Source organism: Salvia hispanica, chromosome 6, assembly GCF_029641045.1.
Source record: "Salvia hispanica isolate PSC_SH4W2 chromosome 6, Shi_PSC_v1, whole genome shotgun sequence".
In the NCBI taxonomy this organism is placed as follows: domain Eukaryota; kingdom Viridiplantae; phylum Streptophyta; class Magnoliopsida; order Lamiales; family Lamiaceae; genus Salvia; species Salvia hispanica.
In genome coordinates this window covers 15,771,141-15,797,481 of record NC_142697.1, presented here as the reverse complement: position 1 = coordinate 15,797,481, position 26,341 = coordinate 15,771,141, and the positions used below count along the sequence as shown (strand labels likewise).

At 37.8% G+C, this 26,341-nt stretch overlaps 2 protein-coding genes and 1 non-coding gene across 3 annotated transcripts; 1 reads left to right on the top strand and 2 right to left on the bottom strand.

Annotated features, from left to right (window-relative positions):
* Positions 1–2,493: 2,493 nt before the first annotated feature.
* Positions 2,494–4,950, bottom strand: LOC125207489 (alpha carbonic anhydrase 4-like). Its single transcript, XM_048106859.1, has 7 exons — positions 4,737–4,950; positions 3,640–3,857; positions 3,444–3,550; positions 3,220–3,322; positions 2,979–3,137; positions 2,857–2,910; positions 2,494–2,727 (listed from the first exon to the last, which is right to left on the bottom strand). The coding sequence occupies exons 1-7, from the start codon at positions 4,828–4,830 to the stop codon at positions 2,656–2,658; spliced, it is 807 nt and encodes a 268-aa protein (XP_047962816.1). The 5' UTR covers positions 4,831–4,950; the 3' UTR covers positions 2,494–2,655.
* A 731-nt stretch (positions 4,951–5,681) lies between these two features.
* Positions 5,682–5,753, bottom strand: TRNAT-UGU (transfer RNA threonine (anticodon UGU)). The gene has a single exon. It is a non-coding gene; the product is annotated as a tRNA-Thr (tRNA).
* Positions 5,754–22,774: 17,021 nt separating this feature from the next.
* On the top strand, positions 22,775–25,803 carry EIF3E (eukaryotic translation initiation factor 3E). The gene is made up of 8 exons (XM_048107315.2): positions 22,775–23,094; positions 23,578–23,732; positions 23,863–24,090; positions 24,180–24,301; positions 24,452–24,671; positions 24,764–24,906; positions 25,310–25,447; positions 25,531–25,803. The coding sequence occupies exons 1-8, from the start codon at positions 22,884–22,886 to the stop codon at positions 25,628–25,630; spliced, it is 1,317 nt and encodes a 438-aa protein (XP_047963272.1). The 5' UTR covers positions 22,775–22,883; the 3' UTR covers positions 25,631–25,803.
* Positions 25,804–26,341: the final 538 nt, after the last annotated feature.

Genomic DNA, 26,341 nt, shown 5'->3' with positions numbered 1-26,341 from the left:
TGCGTCACAATAAGGGCGCCGCGGCTCTGGAGGTGGCTCGGGTGCGGCGGGAGGGTGCTTGTGAGAGAGGCGAGTGCTCGGCCCAGCCGGGACCCTTGGGCGCGAGGCGTGGCCCTCTATTGCAGGGAGCCGAGAGCCGCGGCCCAGGCCCTGAATTCAAATTTTTTTTTAATTTTTCGAAATTTGTGTATGTATACTCTTTCCATCCATTTTTCACTTCACCCTCACTTTTACACCCTAAATTTCCTTCTCTACAATTTTCATACTCTCAAAAATGCAAGGTGGAGGTGATGATTCCCCCGGCTATGGAGACTCGGGATACGAAAACTTTCCATCTTCCCAACCGTGGAGATCGAGTCCCACCCCCCTCCAAACCAGATGTGGAGTCCGCAATCACCGCCGCCGTGGCTACAAACACCCCAATACCAGGGTCAGTCCTCCTCTCATCAGCAGAGGAACGTGGGTCGTCCCCAATCGGGGTTTGGCGACTACCGGCCCAATATGGACGCGATCAACACCCCTTCTTAGCTATTCCAATCCACACATTTCCAATCCTCCCAATTTCAATGCACCTAATCTCTTCTGTCTGAATCTGATAAATTCACATGGGAACAGTTGATGGGACACGAGAGACCCCGACGTCCGGTAGTGAGGAGAAGGGGAGAGAAGGCGGTGGGAGAGGCGCCGGCGGTGACGGGCGAAGCGGCGGTGGGGGCCGATGTGTCGGCCGCGACGGAGAGCAGGGGCCCGGCGGGCGAAGCGGCCGGCGAGGCGGTAGAGGTGGTGATGGTGATGGCGGTCGGCGGTTGACGTACTATAGCAAGGATGAATCCATTGCTGTAGCCAGGGCCTGGGAGGCGGTCAGCACGGATGCCATAGTTGGTACGGATTAGACCGACATGAGCTTCTGGAAGCGCGTCCTAGATGTGTACAACAAATTCAAACCACCAGGCTCCGTCGAGCGTACACATGGCCAGATCCGGAAGAAGTTCGGCAGGATCACCAAAGCTTTGAAGAGGTTCAGTGGCATATACGAAAACCAACACCGCTCTGCTGAGAGCGGCCGCAGCGAAGTCGACAGACCGGTCACCAAGAGGATGGGGCGAAGTTGGGGTGGGGCGAAGGGTCGGAGACGGGAGCCGTGGGCGGCAGTGGCGGCGGCAGCGAAGGTGGTGAAGAAGATGTACCGGATTCTGATGACGCCACCGAGTAGGCGGCGGTGGCATCATTTTATGAGTGTTTTTTAAAAAAATTCGTTGTGTATAATTATCCCCTATCTATAATACAACAGAAATTTGGTTTCAAATCACTCATTATTAAATTAAGCATTTTTTTTAATTATTATAGTAAATTTTTTTTTATTCTAGTTAAATTAAAATATAAGAAAAAATAAAAAAAAAATATTTGGGGCTTGGACTTCCCACAATATCGTGGTGGCCAAGTTTTCATGTGAGGGACCAAGTTTCTTGGGCATGCTCATGGGCTCCACTACTGTGGACACCCTAAAGGCATCGACAATGTGGATTTGTTGGCCACAAATCATTTTGGCTGGTGGTATGACAATTGACAAGACGACGCATGCATCATGCATGGGGATGGCAGCTTGAATGTGAGTGCATGCTTAGTCGAGTCGTGTTCGATGATTGACAAGTCTAAAGTCCGGTTTCATTTCGGTTAGTGTGCTGTTATTTCTTGAAATAGGCCCAAAAGAGTCTTTTACAGTCTCTAGAGTTGGAGGGTGCCTCACTCCCATGTACTAGATGTCATCTGACCTAGTTAAATTTTGGATAGGGACAGAAGTGGCAAGATTGACACAAACGAACTTGAGAGAGGCGCTCCGAATACGACAACTTCATAGAGTGTGTTCTGTTCCCTTTGTTTTCATTCGCATTGACAAATTCTAACCTTACTTTTGACTTTACTGGTTTTATTTCCTTGCTCTCTCCTCTTAACCACTGTCAAGCTATCATTACATAGTTGGAGCTTTGGCTAGAGAGATTTCCAATGAAGGTGGTTCTAACGTTGAATGTGTTTGTACAGGGACTGACTCAGAAATTCAAACTTCAAAGAGAAGCTGGATACCTCGTTCTCTGGTTCGGCGTCTTTCACCTATGAATCCTTCATGCTAACTGTATTACCTTTCCTTATTGCTAATTAGGAGAATCCAGATTGCTTCGTTTCACAATTTCTTCTCTTCTGCTATCTTCCTCCAATTGGGAATTTCATTCTTACGTGTTGATGTTACTTTACTTTCCTAAACGGCGTAGCATTATGCATCTGTTATCATCGTAATATATGACTGTAGACTGTAGTAGTTTTAAAACATTGTAATAAAATGCTGTTTGTGAAAATTTTTGTACTAAGTTTATCTCAAGTGTTTATGTGCAATCCAATTTAGAAAGTATATTTATGTGAAAATTAGATGGTTGAGTAACAAAGTTCAGGCATTAACGTCAGTCAACCTTCAATGTAGTGAGTACGAAGCACATTAAATTCTGGGCAAACATTTACATACTGATATAATCATATAAATATATCAAGAATTTAACAAAATACACATAAAAATGCACAGCACAGTAATCCTCTGCTGTCCATTATTCCAAAATTATTACTGCTCCAAGAATAGCATATACAACCGTGTAAGTATTTGATTAATTAATTAGCCGGACGATACATGTACACCTCTAGATCTGAGCTCTGTGTTGGCCTTGCATTCCTCTCATATCCCTACAAATTCCATTCAACATGATGGTTCAGAAAGAGATGTAACAAGAGACATGTAAATCTATGGTTGAAACAAACGAGGAGCAAGTAAGAAACTTAGAAATGATCGAGTTATGGAGCAGTGGCACTTACATCGTGGACAGCATCCCTTAGTGCTCTCAGTTGCTCCCTTGAAACAGTCCTCACCTGCATCACAAGAAGAGTGTCAGATATCTTCAACAGCCAAATCCTTTCTTGATGCTGTTTCGACTCACCTTCTTTAGTATTGTCCAGAGAACCCCTTCTGTGCAGGGGGGGACAGTGAGAGAGCCGATATATCTGTAGTACTTTCTGCTCCCGAACTTGATCTCCCAAGGATCAACCACCCCCAAATGATTCCCATCATGGTCTGATGTTTTGATGGTCTCTAGAAGCTGTGGGACGACGGTAAGACATCATCAGCAACTGCTAACATACAGTGATCGTTGAGAAAATCAATAACTCAAAACCACTCACCTTAGCCAGGAAGGGATCTGGACGTCCCAGCTTGTATGTGATACCAATCACAGCAAGATGACCAAGGGAGTTGTTGTGAACCATATGAATCTCCAATTCATATCTGCACGCAAAGAAATCCATTCATATGATATATAGTCCCACTGCCCGAGGAAGAGTACGGTTAAAGGCGAACGCTAGTAGCATTTGGTAATGGTCGAGATACGAGAAGAAATGATCCAAACCTTTTCCCATTCAAAGTGTGCTCACTAGGAGTGTGCCAATGGCACTGTTGTAGGTTGTATTCCGTTCCATTTAGTATAGCACCCCCTGCATCTCCTTGCCATACAACCTGATAAAAATCGGTTAATTGTTTGCTCGGCACAAAGTAATTACATGAAACATGTTGCTCAGCTCCAGTTCCAAGTGTGATCTGTGTACCTCAATATCATGGCCCCGATTCTTTATTAGAGCTGGAGCTGGCTTGTATTTCCTTTTCAAAGTGCCTAGTTTGGGCATGACCTCCACTCTCTCGTCGGAAAGATCAATTGGAGATTGAAGTCTCCCGTTTGCACAGGCCTTCCATTTCGGATTGAGATCAGCCCACTTCCCTGGCCCTTTTGTAGCACCTGGGGTGTATGCAAATGGCCTTTCATCCTCTGTTGCGAAGAATAAGTCAGTGAAATAACTTGTTAAGAATGCAAATCTTAGATTAGTTCAATTCCACCAATCAGTTGCAAGAAAATGTACATAGATAGCAACATTTCCGGATTATCATGTTAGAATCTTGATCATACAGCTCAAAGCAAATCATCATAACACAGAAAGCAAGATTCGATCAGCACACATTCTCTTAAGTTGTGCCAATGCAGGACATGAAAAAGCAAGAGTTTCACTTTGATAAAAGATTGCAATGCTGCATGCTTTATGCCTCAAAAACAATATTAGGAATCTTTGTGAGCTAGATTGTATACTAAGATTTTTGAGCTGGAATAAGCATCAAAAGGATATAAAGTAATACAATGCTTTTATCTTGGAAACATAATATACTTATAAATTACAATTATAAAACATACTGCAAATGCAAACTTACCTGGTTCACATGCATGCAACTAGCATAAGTTATTTCTTAGACATTATTAAAACTTAGTCAGTCAGGTGGACATATTCTTGTCTGTCAAAGATGCCCCAATATTATGTGTATAAACAATATGAGACATTTTTCAATTCGCTTTTCTGACAAAAGGACCATTAAATCGTCCTATCTTCCTCCTTAATTTACTCATCTTCTATGACTATGATCCTCAACCTGGCCAGATCAAAGAATGTTGAATTGAACTGATTCTCAGGTAAAACAATGATTATCTGACATCAATACTCAAGAAAGTAATGAGCAAAAATCAGATTGAGGAATGCATCAAAAAGAAGAGACGGAATTAGCAAACACGAATTGGACGAAAATAGGAGAATTTTCTGCGATCAACGAATTAGGGCTGTGTTATAGTGATATATGGAGAGAGAGGGAGAGAGTGTCTAACCAACTTCACTTTCATCGGCAATGACGGATACACAAAGGGAGAAGAGGAGGAGAAACGCAATGTAGAGAGCGGAAGAACATCGAGTGCGGCTCATGATTCGTCCAGCACAATATGCTGTTGGGGCGGAGGAGCTTGCTCCGGCACAACACCTACCTAAATATGCTAATATGCTATTCTTGGAGTGGTAGGATTTCGGAATGGGGCACCGTTTTATGAATTCGATGCCTACTTATATATAGTTGTAGATTGCAAGAATATGACCGCTAAAATAATTAGAGAGAGAACGTAGGGTATGGTGGGCCGCTAGTGTAGGGTATGGGACTAAGATTTCAAATTTTCAATCATAATAAACGAATAAACACCTGAATCGTCATTTAATGATGATGTCCGTTTTGTGGTTATCACGATTATACTTTGCATCCTCCATAATCAAAGAATATTTTTTCGTAAATTTTATTTTCCTTGTGACTATGGGATGTACATATGAAAATATTTCAATTTAATACCATAAATAAAAAACATATACTACTTCTATTATACTGTAATTGAGAAATGATATGCTAAAATCTGAATAGATAGAGCTTTAATATTTATGAACAAATAAATATAACATTTTTTAATCTATTAAAATGAAATTATATATATAAGATAAGATAAGTGGCATCTCATTTCTTTATTAAAATATACTGGTACATATATATGAAAATGAAGCAAAAAGTCCTTTCCTCTAACTCCAAACAAAGTGTGAATTATCAATTAAACTTGTAGTATCTAATTGTAGTATGACATCATTTCTTGTAGTAATATAAGAGGTATAGAGATCGAAAATGAAAATGGTAAAGAAGGTGAAATAATATTTCATTTTTATTTTGTTTTCTAAAGAAGATTCACATTAACGAAAATACAATAATTTAGGTATCAAAAATAAAAATGAATGTTAAAAATTGCCCCCATGCAGGATCGAACTACAGACCTCCAGTTTACAAGACTGGCGCTCTACCACTGAGCTATAGGGGCTTCGTTGTTAAATTCCAAACCTATATTATAATATATTCTGTCAACACTTCAACCTTCGCCAATACACGATTTTTTGCAACACCATACCTTGTACTTCTCGCAAACCAATTATCACTGGCCAACGTAATAACTTACTCGTATATATTTTAATAGGATTATTTGTGCATAAATACATGAACTTTTATTATTTATTAATTTTTTTCTTGTTTTTTATAAAATATATATACATAAACTTTGAATTTTTCTGAGTTTTTTTATAAATCAAAAATTAAAACTGATGTGGCAAACGAAAACTTACATGGCAATCAAAACAATGTAGATATAATTTTTATTTAAAAAATTTAGAAAATGAAATTCCACCTCCCTACTCTCTTCTTCTTTCTTCCTCTCTACTTTCGTTCCAATTCCCAAATCTTCATCTTTTTCATCTCCTTTTCAATCACTCAGAGCATCCACATCGGTATGAAAAAAGTTGTCCGTCCGTCCTTGCCAGCGGCAAGGAGCTGGCAAGGACGAGCTCATCCGCCAATGCAGCTTGTCCGTCCTTGCCAACGGCAGGGCGGTGCTCTTAAAAATAAGAGCACGTCCGTGCCGCTGAGCAGGCTGACGTGGCGACACGCGATTGGCCAACGACAATTTCGTTTTTTCTTAATTTTTTTTTAAAAATTCGATTTTAATTTTAAAAAATCATTTTTAAATAAAAAAAATTTATTTTCACACTTCTCAATAAATTATATCCGTTTTCTATACATTTTTTAATTTATTTTTCAATTTTTTCCCCAAAACATTCACATTTTAATTATGTATTTTTATTTTTTACGATTTTAATTATGTAATTTTTATTTTTTAGGATTTAATTATGTAATTTTTATATTTTAATGTATTTTTATATTGTAGAAATATTTTTAGTAATTGAAGTATTTAAATTGAATAATAGAATAGTGGGACCCTTGAGCTTGTCCTTGCGGAAGAGCACGGATGTGGGTGTTGTGCTCTTGCCTAAGGACAAAGAGTAAAAGTGGGTCCGGGCCCACCTCCATGCTCTTATTTAAGAGCACGGATGGGGATGCTCTCAAAAGCCAAAACATACCATAAAATATACTCCTTCTCGCGAATAGGAGTTCCGTTTTTCCATTTTAGTACATCAGCGAATAGGAGTCTCAGTTCACTTTTACCATAAATGGTAATAGGATTCCACCTTCCACTAACTCATTTCTCTCACATTTCATTTAAAACTAATATATACAAGTGAGCTCCATATTTCACTAACTTTTTTTCACCCACTTTTTTTAATATTTTCTTAAAATTTGTGACACCAAAAAATGAGACTCCTACTAACGGTCATTAAGCAACATTAAGCGGTCATGCCATTATTTGGTCTCTGGACTATTCGTCGGTGTTGTGACCAGTAAAATTGCCAAAGTTTTAATGCGTATTAACCTCTTATGGAGGGTACAAAATTTTAATTTTGCTGTTGTGAGATTTTGAAAAGTTTTATGGTTAATCTACTCAATTTCCTTACGTAAATTTATGACAAATAGTAAATTTTTCTATTTGCAGTGCAATATAATCCGTCAAGATGTCTTTTAATCTTCTTTCTGCAATACTCAAAGAAAACAAACTCGAGGGCCAAAATTACATAGAATGGAAATAAAATTTGGATATCGTTCTCACAGCAGAAGAGTACAAGTTTGTGCTCACTACTCCACAGCCTCCAGTTCCCGCGGCTAATGCAGCGGTGGGAGTTCAGAATGCGCATAAGCGGTGGCATAAGGCGAATGAGATGGCTAAGTGCTACATGTTGGCATCTATGTCTTCAGTACTCAAGCATCAGCATTCAGCCATGGCGACTGCCGCCGAGATTATGCAAAATCTTGCAAATCTGTTTGGTACTCAGAATCGAACGGCTAAGTCTCAAGCTTTTCGGAGTATCATGACGAAGACGATGAAGGAAGGCACATCTGTGAGGCAACATGTCCTCGAGATGATGAGCCACCTCAACCAGATTGAGGTTTTGGGAGGGACGATTGATCTCGAGTCCCAGATTACTATAATCCTTCAGAGTCTTCTCTCTAGCTTCCAGCAGTTCAAGCTCAACTTTGAGATGAACAAGCGGGATTACACTTTGGCAGAGCTGCTGACTGAGCTTCAATCGGCGGAGGACCTCATGGTTCAGGCTAAGGTAGCTATGCTGAGTTTGGCACCTAATTCCTCTGGCCCTAGGCCTCGCGCAGGAAAGAAGTAGGCGCCAAACCCAGTTGCAGCTAAGAGTGCCAAGGGAAAGAAGAAGAGGAAGGCCGACAAGAAGCCTACTGGAAAATGCTTCAAGTGTGGAGAGAAAGGTCATTAGAAGCCAAACTGTCCTAAAAAGGGCAAGGCTACAGGTATGCACCATGCTCTAGTAGTCAGTCATGTTTGGCTTCGACATCTACTCATACATGGGTTATTGATACTGGAGCTACTGATCATATATGTTTTGATCCTGACTTAATGCAAGTGACAAGATGGTTACATGATCGTGAGATTGAAGTCCAGCTGGGCGACGCTACAAAAGTGGCGAACGTTACAGTGGGAGACGTTTATTTATGTTTTAGTAGTGATAGATTTTTGATTTTGAAGAATGTTTTATTGATACCTTCTAAATTGTCCTTTGATGGATATTCGATTTCTTTTAATGACAATTGCGTTATTAAGAAAAATGGTTCTTATATCTGTCGTGGTATCATGGAAAACAATCTGTACACAATCACTTCTACACAGTTTAATCAACGTAAATCAGAACTCAATGCTACATCGAAAGTTTCAAAGAAAATAAAAGAACCTTCAATTTCAATGAACGAAACGTACTTATGGCACCTTAGACTTGGTCATGCCAACGAAAGAAGGATCCATGCTATGGTTGATCAAGATCTTATTAAAGGTCTTGAGAAGCAGCCGTTTTCAAAATGTGAATCTTGTTTAGAAGGCAAGATGACTAAGAGACCTTTTAGGTCAAAGGTTAATAGGGCCAAGGAAGTACTTGAGCTCGTTCATACTGATGTGTGTGGACCAATGTCAATCGAGGCAAGGGGCGGTTTTCGATACTTCATTGATGACTTCTCGAAAATTAGATACGTCTATTTGATGCGCTACAAGTCTGAAACTTTTGACAAGTTCAAGGAGTTTAAGGCTTACGCAGAGATGCATCATGGCAAGAGTATCAAATGCATGCGATCTGATCGCGGAGGCGAATACCTAAGTGCTGAGTTTTTGGACTACTTATCAGTGTCGGGAATTCAATCCCAACTGACTGCGCCGGGCACACCCCAGCAGAATGGCGTAGCTGAAAGAAGGAATGGGACCTTTTTAAACATGGTCCGATCGATGATGAGTTATGCACGGTTACCAATTTCGTTTTGGGGATATGCCTTGCTATCTGCAAGTCATATATTAGACAATTTACCTTCTAAATCGATTCCTACTACCCCATTGAGTTGTGGACTAGGCGTTAGCCCAATCTGGAACATCTCAGAGTGTGAGGGTGTCCGGCTCATGTATTGGAAAAGGATCCAACTAAGCTGGAATCTAGGACGGAGGTATGTGTGTTTATAGGTTACCCTAGAAGATTGAAAGCTTATGAATTCTATAGTCTCCGAGATAAGAAAGTCATTGTGAGCACTCATGCCACATTCTTAGAGGAAGACTTTGTAATGAATCATAAGTCCAGCAGTGAGGTAGCTCTTGAAGAGCTAACTTCAGTCACAAGTTCCATTAACCAAGAACAAGTACCTAGTGTAACAACAATTCCAGAAACTTCAACTATTACTCCGAATGTTGTAGTGCCGCGTCGCAATGGGAGGGTCTCACATGAGCCCGAAAGATACATTGGTTTGGGAGAGTGTATGGATCACTCCTCGGACAACAATGTACTTGATCCCTGGAATCTTGCAGAGGCGCAGATAGATGTCGATAATTGCGAATGGGTGAAAGCAATGGATTCGGAACTACAATCAATGGTAGACAAAGACGTCTATGATTTGTCTATCCTACCCAAAGGCTGTACTGCCATTGGGAGCAAGTGGATATACAAACGTAAAGACTGCGTTTTTAAATAAGAGTCTTGAGGAGACCATCTACATGGAACAACCCGAAGGCTATGTGGTAAAGGGCAAGGAACACATGGTTTGGAAGCTTAAGAAGGTCATTTATGGCCTCAAGCAAGCATCTAGATCATGGAACCAGCGTTTTGATCAAACTGTTCAAAAGTTTGGATTCGAAAAATGCCCTAATGAAAGCTACGTGTATAAGAAGGTTGAAAAAGTAAATGTTGTGTTCTTAGTTTTATATGTAGATGACATTCTTCTAATTAAAAACAATAAAAACATGTTTCCATCAGTACGAACTTGGTTGTCAAGCCAGTTCGAGATGAAAGATGTGGGTGATGCAGGACACATTCTCGGTATCAAGGTCCTTCGTGACCGTGCAAAGAGAATGTTGTGCTTATCCCAAGAATCTTACATCGATAAAGTACTTAGACGCTTTAGCATGCAAGATGCCAAGAAAAGTTTCTTACCTTTTAGACACGACATCCATTTATCTCAAGAGATGTGTCCAAAGACAGCATCTGAGATAGCAGAGATGAGAAGGATACCATATGCCTCGGCTGTTGATAGTCTCATGTATGTTATACTTTGTACTAGACCTGATATTTGCTTTGTTGTTGGCATGGTAGCAAGATATCAATCAAATCCGGGCCAAGGACATTGGACTGCCGTAAAAAACACACTCAAGTACCTTAATCGGACTAAGGACTATGTTCTAGTTTACAATGCAACCGAGCCATGTCCTTTAGGATATACAGATTCATATTTTCAAGCTAATGTAGATTCGAGAAAATCAACTTCCGGATATGTGTTTACCTTAGGAGGTGGAGCTGTAATTTGGAAGAGTGTAAAGCAGAATTGCATTGCAGACTCTACCATGAAAGCCAAATATGTGGCCGCTTCAGAGGCTGCAAAGGAAGCGGTATGGCTTAAGAACTTCCTTCTGGATTTAGGTGTGGTTACGAATATGCCCAAGAGCATCACCATTTATTATGACAATTCTGGTGCTGTGGCAAATTCGAGGGAACCACGGGCTCATAAAGCGAGCAAACACATAGAGAGGAAATATCATATCATTAGAGATATAGTGCAGAGAGGAGACATACAAGTGGTCATGATTGAGTCAGAAAACAACCTGGCAGATCCTTTCACGAAGGCATTAGCGGTCAAGCCGTTTGAGAGTCATGTTGAAGGAATGAGAGTTCGACTAATACAAGACCTCAATCCGCTTTAAGTATAAGCGGGAGAATTAGACGTTAGTACATTTTTTTTGTATACTCGAAAGTGTTTTGAGTATAAGTGGGAGATTGTTAGAGTTTGTATACTAGAAATCACGTTTCGAGTGATTGAATACTGTCAACTCTTATTTTATTTTCCAAGTAATAAAGCAGATTATTTTTATCATAATGTTGTTATGTTTTACATTTAATGAATGTTAATTTCATGTTTAAATATATAAGTTAACTTAACAAAGTCTAAGTCTTTGTTTTAGTAGACCGGTTGTGGGCGACGCCCACTTTAGGGTAACACGGTCAGTCCTAAACAAAGAAAAAGAAGAATTTCATGACCTAGATGGAATTAGACTATCCATCGTGAAAGGTTGCAATGTCAGTCCGCATATTTCTAAGCCTTACTGAAATAAGAAGACATTGGTGTGGTAAAACACTGAACGGATCTAACAGCAAGACGTGTCTTTGTGCTATCTACTAAAAGACGAGGTCTTGATAAATATTTGTTTCTTAATCAATGTAGGTTAGCATTGAGCATACGGTATTGATTATGCACTACTTTGACTTATCAAATGGTGCGGGTTTTTCGCAACCCAATAATCCTGATATATTGGGTAGTGGTGATTAATATCTAGCGGTGCTAGGATTGCTATATATTGAATCGTGTGCGAGGTGAGTCTCGTTTGATAATGTCCTCAAGAGGAGCGCGAAACAAAGTTTTATTATTCAGAACCTAGCTAGTTGGAGTTTGATTACTCTAAGAATAATAAATAAGCGTTTCATGCTAAGTCCACTCTTGGAATTAATAAGAAGTTAATTAATTAAGTCCATAGCATACATTAATTAATTAATGGACATTTTTATCTTAAACGAGGGAAATGAAAGTTATAACGGAAACCCGGATTACTTATAATTTTGGATTTGGATGGGGAGAGTTCAATATTACTTCTGTAGTGGTTGCGCGTAATATTCCAATTAAAGCTTATATTAAATTGTGGGTTCAATTTAATTAGTAAAAAGTAAATTGGATGAGCCCATATCCAAAACCTTCCATAGATCTCTGTCTGGGCCCAAAAGGAACTTAATATAAATAGGAGAATAATCAGAAAGATATAACATTATTATCTTTCAAATTTTCATCCCCCCCCCTTTGGTGTTGGTCGAATTTTTCCTCTCCTCCGTAGAGTCGAATTTCTGTCTCTTTTATTTAAGTCCTAGTATTCAAAGCATCACGTGGAGAAGTCTCTAGCCATCGTCAATTCTTTGGATAATTAATAAGGTATTATTTCTGCTCCGTAGAAAAGCATGTTTTAGGTTTCAATTATACTTAAAGCATGATCAATTAAAGTTATGAGCATGATACATGTGAAAATTACGCGAATAGAATTTGTCTAAATAATCTACTAAATAGATCTGATTATTATGTGATTTATTTGTTCGATTAATTTTACGAACGCTTCCGCTGCCGGTTCCTTCATTCTCATCCGCCGCCACCACCTCTGGCAAAAGGCATCCCAAAACCGCCTCTTCTCCCTCCTCCTCACGTTATCTTTAATTGATCGCAACAACATAGAAACCCTAACCCCCATCTCTGGTCGAGATGCAATCCGAAACCCTAATCGGCCGTCCCCTCTTTCCAGTTCGAATCCGACGCCGGAATGGACCTTCTACGCTTTGGAGGCTCGTAGTTTTATGAGAACCACCCTCTATCTAGGGTTTGGAGGTTCTTAATTTTTGGTATTTTGGGGTTTCTGAGAGTTTGAAATGTTATGTGATTTAGCCACCCCCAATTTGGGTTAGGAGGTTTAAGGGTTGGTGTTCTACTACCCTATGATAAAATTGATGTTCTTTGGCCGATTCTATTTGTGGCATTTTTTGCTGTTTGGCTTATTTGTTCCTGCTAATGTGTTGTGGTGCTCGTGTTGTGATTTAGCCACCCCCAATTTGGGGTAGGAGGCTTAATGTACTTCCCTATGATGAATTTTTTTGTTCTTTGTCCGATTAAATGGAATTTCTTGCTGAATTTGTCCTGTCATATGCTAATATTATTATCTAAGGGCTACTTTGATGTTATATTGTTGATATTGATGTTGTTTTGTGTTGTTGGTTGGCTGATGTGGTGTTGGAAATTGTCTTTGATGCTTGTCCTATGTTTATTAGCCACCCCTATTCAGGTTTGGAGGCTTGTGTTGCTTCCCTATGATGAAAGTGTGCTGAGGGCCTTCATGGTGATGTGTTGTGAAATCTGGTCATGGTTGATGTTGTTGGCTGTTTGATGTGGTGTTAAAAATTGTTTGTGGTGCTTATCATGTGTATTAGCCACCCTTTTTCAGGTTTGGAGGCTTTTGGCTCTGCCCTACTAATGCTAAATGTATCTGCTGCCTCCATTACAGAACTGTTTTTGATATTTTTTTTGAGATTTTGAGTTTTGAGGTTGATAGAAGGTGTCTTGAATGCAGGAAGTTGATGTATTTATAGCACTTTGGAACTCTCATTTTTTAGTTCAAATTCCCTCAAAAAATTTTGTAGAGGTAAAGTAGAAATTTTCATTTCCCTCCATGTATTTTGAACTAATCTTGTTGAATTAGTATTGGAAGGCAGTTTTTACATTTTGAGCAATCTTTTTCGTTTCGATTTTTTCTTTGCGTGATTGAACATTTTAAAAATAGGATCATTAAAAAACGTTTAAGCAACATTAAAAAATAAAGGTTGGCAGCTTGTTGTTTTACAATTAAGATGAAGGAAAAAATTGAACACAATTGAGGTGGGTCCCAAATTCCACTATCACACAACATTTATTACACACTCTAACTCTTTCTTAAAACTCGTGCCCGTTAGAAATGATACTGCTATTGTTGGACGGAGGGAGTATTTTTTTTATCATTTTACCAAAACACATACAAAAGAACACCTTAGCTACCTTAAGATGGAAGGAGTATACAAATATTCACGTCAACCACTTGCTTAGTCTGCTAAGTTTTGAGGTTTGGTGTTGAAAATCTCGATAAAATTATAACCCTGAACCAGACAGGAGACTCGATGAGTGGGCCTAATGATTTGGACCTAGATACAACTATTATCTATTATATATTCTTCTTTGGCATCTAATTTAACATTTCATTAATTATTTTATAATATACTAAATAACTATAAAAAAAATCTTCAATTTTATACTATCTCCGTCCAAAAAAAATAGACATAGTTGTTTATGATATGAGTTTTAATGTGCAATTGATATAGGAAGAGAAGAAAAATGTAAAAAAGAAGTAATATTAGTTGACTATGAGGTCCACATTATTAGTATTTACTCTCTCCGTCCACGAATAAGAGTCCCGTTTTTCCATTTTGGTCCGTCCACGAATAAGAGTCCCAGTTCATAATTACCATAAATGGTAAAGAGACCCCACATTCCACTAACTCATTCCACTCACATATCATTTAAAACTAATATATACAAGTGGGACCCCTATTCCACTAACTTTCTTCCACCCACTTTTCTTTACATTTCTTAAAACTCGCGTCATTTAGAAATGAGACTCTTAATCGTGAACGGAGAGAGTATATGTTTAAAATTTTGCATATTTAGAAATTGGTCTAATTTTGATGGACGGTCAAATATAGTAAAATTGATCTATGTTTTGTGGACAGATGTAATATTTAATATACATATATATTCAATTTTTACTAATAAAGTATAATATTAGATAAATAAATTATAAAACTCTGATTAATATTATATTCTACATTCCAAATATGTTTCAATTATTTTTCAAAATATGTTTGATTTTATTTATTTATACAAATTTTAAATTAGTATAATATTTAATTATATTTGAGTTGAAATATATATCTATAAAATATCATAATTAACTTTTACATTCTATAAATATAACTAAATTTTATTATTATAATTTATATTGACCATATGTTAATTTAATCGGTAATAGTCCGAATAAAATAGATTAGCCCGAAATCCAAACATTTATAATTAGAATTAATAACTTGATTTCACAATCCAAATTAACTCATGAACCAAAAAGAATTTAACCAAAAATCCATTAGATTGACTCAACTAACATCCATCATTAAATTCATATTAATCCAAGTGGCATGTCCCTTGTAAAAACCACGGTGCTATACACCACCTACATATATAATTATGGGCTAAAGATAACTATATTAATCCTAAGTCGCATGTTCTGTTAGATTTGGTATACTTAAAAGCATGTTTCGAGCAAGTTTCGCTCGAATAGAATCTTGCTTGTATACGTAAAACTCTATAATTCACTTTTAACCCGATTCAGTATTATTCGAGCAGTTTCGCATTGTGTTTGCTTGTGCATTTATAAGATGTTTTATAAAGCAAACTGTCACACCTCAACCCTTATGACATATGTTCATGACAATACAAATGCACATGAAACTTATGTATCATATAATATACATGAATACTATGTCCCAGCGGGATTCTATCCTCGCTCTGATACCACCTAAACTGTCACACCTCAACCCTTATGACATATGCACTTACTATAAATAAATTCAAAATTTAGAATAAACAATCCTCACGTATTATATAATTTTAAAATCCAATATTTATCAAGTACATATTTCAAAATATTCTGAACCGCAGTGGACCCTCTCACCACTCTATATGCTACACATTTATCTACATGAAAAAATGATGAGGAGGAGAAGGTTGCCAAAACGTGTCAGCCGCCGACCCTTATAATAACTGTAACTCACATCAACCCACGCATCATTGATATCTTATTCCTGAAAAATATTAGTGGTTTATATGAGCCACAACTCAGTGTATATAAATCTTACCTTTAATTCCACAGCCCAAACAATCAATTATATTCTTTAACCAATATATATAACAATTATCAACAAATATTAGAAACAATTTCATGTACATATGCATATGCCACTCTGTTCAGTTTATTATTCTGTGACTGGTCAAGCCTGGTATCTGCCCGGGATTTCCAATATGCCAGTATGATTTGACCCGAAGGTCCCACTATGATTTGACCCGTAGGTCCCACTGTGAATTGACCCAGAGGTCCCAATATGATTTGACCCGAAGGTCCCAATATGATTGACCCGAAGGTCCCATTATGTCCACTGTGATTTCAGATCCAGGACAAGACTATCACATATCCTCTTTAATCAAATGATTCAGTTAATTTCAATACCATATGCAAAACATATCTATTGCATCAATTACGTATCCATATATTCCATCAATTAACTCCAATACTATCGATAAACATATTTGTTACACAAATCACATATCCACATCATATTGCACCATCAATATTAAATAACACATAACCAGTCTCACATCATATAATTTAAATCTACTCCAATTTAACACATATCAATCAATCACATAAAATATGTAAAATTAAAAGTGTGATTTATACATTACGACATGCTACTATTTAATCATGCTCTTAATTTCGTCTCCTTCTCTATAGCTCTCGATCTTTGCTCTTTTCAACCTACATGCTCTCGATGAACTTTCTAATTAATATTGAACTCTGTTTTCTTATCCCTCGGTCAGCCAATTAATATAATGTGGCTTCCAAAATAATATTAAGAACACTTGTCATTTCTTTTAACTAAAAGTTACACGTTATATGCCTATATATTTGACACCTTTCCTCTCATTTTATTTTCTTTTAATATATGCATATATATTCACTTAATCACTGTAGTGGTGTAGTAATTAATAATAAGAACAATATTTATATTCCTATTCCATACGTACACTATAACATATTATCATACTATATTTTATTTTTCTTAAAGCTCAACTACATATATAACATATATTAATGTATAAATATCACATATATAATATTTATTATACAATTAATAATATAAATATGCAATGATAAATAAAAAAATATTTATGTATGCAAAATGATGCATGTGTTGGGTTAGGAATGTCACACAAACAAAGTCTAAGTCTTTTGCTTAGTAGACTGGCTGTGGGCGTCGTCCACTTTAAGGTAACACAGTTGGTTCTATGCAATGTTTTGCAAAAAAAAAAAAAGAATTTCACAACCCAGATAGGCTTAGACTACCTATCGTGAAATGTTGCAATGTCAGTCCGATTATTTCTAAGCCTTACTGAAATAAGATGACGTTGGTGTGGTATAACACCGAATGGATCTAACAGAAAGACGTGTCTTTATGTTATCTACTGAAAGACTAAGTATTGATAAACAACTATTTCTTAATCTACATACGTTAGCATTGAGCATACAGTATTGATTCTGCACTACTTTGACTTATCAAATGGTGCGATTTTTTCGCAACCCAATAACCCTGATATATTGGGTAGTGGTGATTAATATCTAGCGGTGCTAGGATTGCTATTATGTTGAATCGCGCGCGAGGTGGGTCTCGTTTGATAATGTCCTCAAGAGGAGCTCGAACAAGGTTTTATTATTCGAAAAACTGGCCAGTTGGAGTTTTATTACTCTATGAATAATAAATAAGTGTTTCTTGCTGAGTCCATTCTTGGAATTAATAAGATGTTAATTAATTAAGTCCATAACAGACAATTAATTAATGAACATTTATATCTTAAGCGCGGGAAATAAATAATATAAATTGTAATTTCGGATTTGGATGGGGAGTGCAATATTACTTCTGTAGTGGCTGCTCGTAATATTCCAATATAAACTTGTATTAAATTGTGGGTTCAATTTGATTAGTAAAAAGCTAATTGGGGGAGCCCATATCCAAAACCTTCCATAGATCCCTGGCTGGGCCCAATATGAACTTAATATAAATAGGAGAATAAAGGAGAGACAATTAATCACAATTATTATTAGATGAAATTTTCGTCTCCCTCTCTGGTTTTAGAGGAGCTCGAAAATTCTCCAGCTCTCCTCCGTGAGGAATTTCTGTCTTCTTTTATTCGAGTCCTAGTATTTTGATAAGATCAGCCCACCCTGATATCGAGATACAGTTCGGGAACCAGTCAGAAGATCCGTGGTCTAGTATTGAAGATCATCGTGGAGAAGGCGCAAGCAATTGTCGATTCTTTGGAGAATCAAAATCGGTAATCCTAAATCGTAGAAATCATGTTTAGGATTTATATTTTCTAAGCATGATTTGCGTTCTAGCATGCAATTATCTGTTTAACATGTGAATTGATTGATCGCATAATCGGTCAAATAGATCCGTGTCTGATTTATTTGTTTTGTACAAGTCTTTCACTGTGCAAGAGGCACCAAACCTCAGCATGTTCCTAGTAAACACATGTTGCTACACGCCACCTACATATGTAATTATGAGACGAAGATAACATACACAATAAAAAAAACATTTAATATTCTAATATAAATACTTAAATAATGGTTACTTATAAGATTTACAGTAAATGAATATTTTATACACTTATAATAAACATTATATGCATTGTAATGAACATATAACAGACGTATTGAATAGTAAAGATATATGTATAATATTCATTACAAGCGGATAGTTCATTATCCACATATATAAATATTTATTACAAGTGTACAAAATTTTCATTGGGTGTTGTTCCACAATAAAATTTGTTCATACAGTAACGCGCGCACATACATACGTACGTATGGGGTTGCTTTCAAATGACAATCAAATATTAATGTGACAATGCACCATCAACCTCATGCTGCCACATGATACATAATATGTAAAATTATATTCCATCTATTTTTTAAAAATTGTTATATATTTCCATATTAGTTCGTCCCATAAAATTTGTCATATTTCCCTTTTTTGATAGTGGACCCTACATTCCGTTAACTTTTTCTCATTCACTTTTCATTATAAAACAAATATTTAAAAATATGACTCAGATGCATGTGACAAAATTTAAGAGACAGAGGGAGTAAATGCTACAATACATTATTCATTAGTAGGCGTTGTAGCTGGATTTGCGCAAATTGCATGTTAAATATAGATAAATTGCATTTTACTAGATTGTTTATAGACAATTTTGTCTATAAGGCAGAATAAATAGTCCACGCAAATCCATCTACAACGTCTATAAATGTAAAATAAACTGTATATAAATCAATTTGTCGATATTCACAATGCAAATTAAACAATCTATGTCTACAATGCAAAACTAAACAATCTATAATTCAATCATGTAATCCGCTTATGTTTAAAAAATGCAATCTGCGTGAATCCATATACAATGCTTAAAAAAATATACTCCCTCCGTCCCACGTTACTTGAGGCATTTTTTTCGGCACAAGATTTAAGAAAGTTGTGTTTAGTGTGTTAAATAGTAGATGAGAGAATAAAGTAAGAGAAAGAAAAAAGAGTAAGGTAAAGAATAAAGTAGATGAGATTAGATTTTTAGCCAAAAAAAGAAATGACTCAAGTAACTTGGGACAACTAAAAAAGGAATACGACTCAAGTAACTCGGGACGGAGGGAGTAACATATTTTATGTGACAGAGTGAATATCAAGTTTAGTACTATCCGGAAAAAATCATAGTTTATAAAATTAACCCAAATTGGACACTTTATTCTATAATTAAATACCTATTCAACATGAACATGAACATGGAAAAAAAATATTTCATAAAAAGATTGCTAATTGAATTTAATTGAATTCCTTAACATTGTGAATAGGGATGTAAATCGGTTTATCCTATTCAGGTTCGGGCCAATTCGTCGGATTGTTGGGTAATTTGGGTGCGAGTTATTCGAGTTATGAATTTTTCGTATTGTAAAATTTCAACCCTAACCTTAATCCACCGGATTTCGGACTAACCCATCAAGCTATTCAGGTCAAAAGCTTTAAAAAACAATCTATTGTAATAAAAAATTTTCCTCTTGTAAATTAATTATAGATTTTAGATATTTCTTTTCTTAGTTTTAGAATCACATATAATTTTCAAATTTTCATGGTTTTAATATTAGTTGAGGAGAACCCTGGTCAACACAACGATAAATCAAAATTACCGTAATAAATTTGAATTAAAACTTGTATTCGTGTCATTATTTTGATAATGATCATAATCGAATCTTTAAGAAAATTCAAAATTATATTTTACATAAATCACTATTAAAACAATAGTCCATATATATTGAGAATTTTGGCGGGCTAATTCTAAATTTTGTCTTGATCGACTTTGGCGGTGATAAGCTGGCGATGACAGATGTTGGTACGACAAAAGAATGGTTCGAAGTGAAACTTGAAAGTGGTAGTGTGGAACTGAGTGGAAATGTGTGAACTATGAAATGAAGATTGAAAAAGACTAGTGAATTATAGCGCATGAAATTCAAAAGTACAGAACAAACCCTAAAACTTAGTACTCCATCCGTTCCATGTAATAGAGTCATTTTTCTGTTTCGAAAAGTTCAAAGTTAATTGAGTCATTTCTATTTTTGACAAAAAGTAATTCTCTCTTTTACTTTATTTTCTCTTACTTTTTCACTATCCATTTAACACACTATTTTTAAACTTCGTAACAAAAAGAAATGCCTCTACTAATAAAGAACGGAGGAAGTACAATATTTTCTTAATTATAAACTGCAACCCATCGGACTGACTAACGATCCTAATGGATTAACCCATTTATCCTGTTTTGTATGAATTGCAAATTGCAGCTTCAATCCACTAATTTTATTGAACTATTCGGATCGATCCATAAATTTTGGATTATATTGACATGCACATGCTTAGGGTGTCTCCGGTGGCGCCCCTCCACTAGCCCTTCCTACAAAAACTGCATGTCACGTCAGCACTAGTCCTTCCCATTCCACTGCCACATCACTAGCCCTTCCCACAATTAAATTAATTCACAATTAAATTAAAATTCACGGAATTAAAATTCGACACAAATACGAAGGGGAAATACGAATATTTCATTAAATAAAAACATACATCATTCAAAAAAAAAAATTACATAGTAGATAGAAAAAAAAAACAAGCACATCAGTGTCCACCCCTCCGCGTCCAAACCTCTTCGATGATATCCTCCTGAAGTTGAATATGAGCATTTCTTTGCCGCATGTCGGCAAATGCGCGCAACCGCTCAACCTCTCCATGAGATACCCCCATGTTCACATTCGCGGTGGCCACGCCGTGGCTTGGACCGTCACCCGTGTCATCTTCGCTGGTCCACTGAGTCAGTTCGTCCCCTTCACTTTCGACAATCATGTTGTGCAAAATGATACACGCGTACATGATGTCGCCGATATTGGGAATATACCACTGCCGTGCCGGACCCCTCACCATCGCCCATCGACTCTGGAGCGCACCAAATGCGCGCTCAACATCGCGCTGCCTCCTGCCGGGTCGCAAAGTAGGACTTCTTTGGCCCGATCGCATGCTTGATCGTCTTCACAAAGACGGGCCAGTTTGGGTATATCCCATCCGCCAAATAGTATCCCATGTTGTGCTGGTTGCCGTTGGCGACGAAACTGATGGCGGGACCAACGCCATTGCACTGATCGTTGAACAGGGGCGACGATTGGAGGACGTTGATGTCGTTGTTCGACCCGGCCACTCCAAAATAAGCATGCCATATCCATAGCCGGTAGCCAGCTATAGCTTCAAGGATCATCGTGGGATGCTTGGCTTTGAAGCCAGAAGTGTGTATCCCCTTCCAGGCGGCGGGGCGGTTCCTCCACTCCCAATGCATACAATCGATGCTGCCCAACATCCCAGGGAACCCGTGCACCGACCCGTGCATATTAATCAGCCGCTGGCAGTCTTCGGGGCTCGGACGCCGAAGATACTGATCCCCGAATATCGCTCTAACGCCCGCGCAAAACTCCAACAGACACTCGACGGCTGAAGACTCCCCAATGTGGAGGTACTCGTCGAACATGTCGGCCGGGCCTCCGTACGCCAGTTGCCTGATTGCGGCCGTACACTTCTGTATTGGCGTGTGTCCGGGTTTGCCAGCCGCATCCTCCCTGATCCTGAAAAACTCGTACCTTCTCTCTAATGCACCAACGATATGCATAAACAGAGGACGATGCATCCTAAAACGTCGGCGGAATAAGGCATCCCCAAAACGCGGCTGCGGAGCAAAGTAGTCCTCATACAACCGAATATGTGCAGCAATGTGGTCCCGGGGTACATGCCGTCGGCGATGGATCGGCCGAGGCACGGCCGCCGCTGCTGCCTCTGCCGGATCCGTCGATCAATCGCCTCTTGCACAGCGAGATCCTATTCATCATCACTATCACTAGCGCCTCCGCCATTACCACCTGCACGACTACTCGCCATTATAGATAATTGAAAAAAGAGGTTAGAGAGAGAAACTTGTCAACACAAGTGGTGTGAATGAAATGATGTTGGAGGAGCCCTATTTATAGAGTTTTTTTTAAAAAAAAAAAAAATTAAAAAATTAAAAAATTCCGGACGTCCGACCTTCGCCACAGCGGCGGACGTCCGGTCGGACGTCGACGCGAGGGGCGAGCCCTTCGCAGGGGCACTCGGGACGGGCGTGGGCGCCCTTCCCGCTCCCTACGGCGGACGTCGCCGACGGGCGACCGGGAGGGGCGCCGATGGAGATACCCTAGGTATATTTATCTTTTATCGGATCCTAAATCAGTATCATTTCAAAATAAATTTTAATGACAAAAGCCCAGGCCCTATAACTAAATTAATCTACTGCGTTGCTCTTTTTTTAGAGGACCACTTTAATTTTGATATTAGTATATTTTTTTATTGCTATTCCATATTACTGCCGAAACCCTAGTTCCCAATTTTAGTTCCAGAATCAATCGACGGGTTGCCACCGCCGCCGCCGCCACCGCGTCACTCAGTAATCGGAGACAATGGCGTCGAAGTATGACCTGACGCCGCGGATAGCGCCTAATCTGGACAGGCATCTGGTGTTCCCATTGCTCGAGTTCTTGCAGGAGAGAGGGTTGTATCCTGAGGAAGATATTTTGAAGGCGAAGATTGAGCTTCTCAACCACACTAATATGGTTGATTACGCCATGGATATTCACAAATCCCTCTACCACTCGGACGATGTTCCCCAGGGTGTGTAATTCTTCGTTTTTACGAAAGAAAATAATTGATGCTATGTTTTTCTTTCACAAAAAATTGGATTTTAGAGAGTTTATGGAGACAGATGTGCTGTGTATTCGGTTATGTGCATTGGTTGATTTTTCACTAATGATTTCCGTAGTACAATCTCGTTTCTTAGAAGTTGTATTGTATTGATATTATTTCAGTTGTTTTTAGGATTATCTGGGTTCCATTTCAGTTCTATAATGCTCTTTGTCCACATTCATTGTTTTTTGTTTGTTTATATGGATTTTACATGGCTTGCTGTCCTGCGGATCACACTGGTGAAGTAGACTTCTTCATATTCTGTGTATCGAGTTAGGTTGGCATGTTTCGTTATCATTGCATATAGTTTCGTTATTGTTGATCATGTCAATGTTGATATATTAATTTTTTAATCATTTTTCTACTTGTACTGAAAATCTTATGCTTTTTCTTTCTGTTGGTTTACTTTAGACATGATTGATAGGAGAGCTGAGGTGGTGGGTAGGCTGAAGGCTTTGGAGGATGGGGCTGCTCCTTTGATTGGCTTTCTGCAGAATCCAAATGCAGTTCAGGAATTAAGGGCTGACAAACAGTACAATCTCCAGATGCTTAAAGACCGCTATCAGGTTGAGCCTCCTTTATCTTGGAAATTATCATGATCCATCTATTTCCAAGTTGAATTTGCTAGGCTCATGGAGACTTCTTGATTGCCTGTTAGATTTATTGATATATCTATGTTTTTTTGTTGTTACCCAGATTGGTCCAGAGCAGATTGATGCATTGTATGACTATGCCAAGTTCCAATTTGAATGTGGAAACTACTCCGGTGCTGCTGATTATCTGTATCAGTACAGAGCCTTGTGCACCAACAGTGACAAGAGTTTGAGTGCATTGTGGGGAAAATTGGCAGCAGAGGTTCTGATGCAGAATTGGGATATTGCACTGGAGGAGCTTAACCGTTTGAAGGAAATTATTGACTCTAAGGTTTAGTTATTTGAAAAAAGATAGTTCCGTTGTAGTTCAATTGTTCACTGCATCATCTTCTGAAGCTTAAAATGAGTATGCATTTGCAGAATTTCTCTTCCCCACTGAATCAAGTCCAAAGTAGAATATGGTTAATGCACTGGAGTCTATTCATCTTCTTCAACCATGATAATGGAAGAACGCAGATTATTGATTTGTTTAATCAAGACAAGTATGTTTCTTGACTCTTCCTTACTTTAGCTGTTACTTTCTGTTGTCTGGTTCAATGACATTTCATTTCAGTATGTCCAAAATTTTCATCTTTTGCACAATGAATCTAAGGGAAATGATCAATTATTCTGAACGTTTAACTTAATTGAAGGTATCTTAATGCCATTCAAACAAATGCTCCACATCTTTTACGGTACCTGGCCACTGCCTTCATTGTGAACAAAAGGAGAAGGCCACAATTTAAGGAATTTATAAAGGTTATCCAGCAAGAGCAGTACTCTCACGAAGATCCTATTACAGAGTTCCTTGCTTGCATCTATGTCAACTACGACTTTGATGGAGCTCAGAAGAAGATGAAAGAGTGTGAAGAAGTAAATATCCTTAACTCTAAATGGCCCTTATTCATTTCTTTGATGTAACTTTGAATGCATATGAATTATTTTTAAATTGTATGATACTGCAGGTCATATTGAATGACCCATTTCTTGGAAAAAGAATTGAAGAGGGAAATTTTACAACTGTGCCTCTGAGAGATGAATTTCTAGAAAATGCTCGCCTTTTCATCTTTGAGACCTACTGCCGCATTCATCAGCGCATCGATATGGGGTATGTATCTGAAATTGTTCCTTCAATGGCTAACTGCTAATTTCCTTCAGTTTCATTGCTCTTTGTCTTGGTTACCTATGCTTCAAATAAATATCCCACTGGCTTCACTTTCTAACTTTGTCAATAATGGTGTCTGTCTTTGTATTTTGAGTCCACATTTAAGTTTTGGATGTATGTAATGTAACTCGGTGAATAGTACTCTTATGGATGCCTGCCTTGCACATCTTTGAGATTGTATGAAAAATATGCATATTTGCTTGACACTTTAAAATAGCCATCGACAACGAAATTCCAGATTCTGTAGTATATGTAGTATATTTTTTATATATGGGCATATTTGCCACATTGAGACGTGATATTCTCTAATACCAGAATCAATTAATCTCTTTTGGTGTTTTGACAGAGTGCTTGCCGATAAGCTGAATTTGAATTATGAGGAGGCTGAAAGATGGATAGTTAATCTTATTAGGACTTCAAAGCTAGAGGCAAAGATTGATTCAAAGCTGGGAACCATTATAATGGAACCCAGTTATACCAATGTGTAAGTTCATTATCACTACACTTTGTGTATCCTATGTTTTCTTTGTCTCTGCATTTGTACTGAAGAATCTTTCTTCTTTTCAGGTATGAGCAGCTCATTGACCACACTAAAGCTCTCTCGACCCGTACCTATAAAATAGTTCACCAGCTTCTGGAAAATGCTCCTGGACAGACAGCACGGTAGACATTGCTCGGACACCACCCCTTGTTTTTTGAATGATGAGTTGGTTTTGTATTGCAAATTATGGATTAACCGTGGATGCAGTTCTATGTCTTGTAATATTTATTTTTTTGCTGAAAAAGAGATGTTTCTCAGATTTTGGGCGATTAATTTGAATAGATTGCACTTGCACTGCATTGTTCTTTGTTGTTTTTTCAATCTAAATAACATTTTGGTTTAGAGCTACTAAACCAAAGGTGCAATTTGCTTGTAAATCTCTATCGGATGTTCGGTTGAATTGATAAACTATCCAATTAAATTAACATATTTGGTGCGATTAATTTGAATAGATTGCAATTGGATTATTAATCAACCTAAAAGTTGGAATGCAATATTCCATGAAAATTCTTCAAATTATGTTAAGTGCTCTTTCCTCTTTTATAAGATGGTGCAGTCCGAACAAATTTTATATATATATATACACCACACCGTATATACAATTCCAAATTTCAATAAATGTTAAAAATCTCAAATTCTACATTTTATAATACTCCCTTCCGCGAATAGGAGTCCCGTTTTTCCATTTTAGTCCGTCCGCAAATAGGAGTCCTGGTTCACTTTTACCTTAAATGGTAATAGGAGTCTCTATTCCACTAACTTTTTCCACCCATTTTTCTTAAAATTTCTTAAATCCCGTGCCGCCAAGGAATGAGACTCCTAATGGCAGACGGTGGG

Excerpts from the sequence above, each read along its gene's own strand:
- LOC125207489 (XM_048106859.1), bottom strand. The coding sequence starts at position 4,830 with ATGAGCCGCACTCGATGTTCTTCCGCTCTCTACATTGCGTTTCTCCTC. Across the intron at positions 3,323-3,443 it reads CACACTTTGAATGGGAAAAG|ATATGAATTGGAGATTCATA; the intron begins GTTTGGATCATT and ends CTTTGCGTGCAG. Across the intron at positions 2,728-2,856 it reads TAAGGGATGCTGTCCACGAT|GGATATGAGAGGAATGCAAG; the intron begins GTAAGTGCCACT and ends TGGAATTTGTAG.
- EIF3E (XM_048107315.2), top strand. The coding sequence starts at position 22,884 with ATGGCGTCGAAGTATGACCTGACGCCGCGGATAGCGCCTAATCTGGAC. Across the intron at positions 23,095-23,577 it reads CTCGGACGATGTTCCCCAGG|ACATGATTGATAGGAGAGCT; the intron begins GTGTGTAATTCT and ends GGTTTACTTTAG. Across the intron at positions 24,091-24,179 it reads AGGAAATTATTGACTCTAAG|AATTTCTCTTCCCCACTGAA; the intron begins GTTTAGTTATTT and ends ATGCATTTGCAG.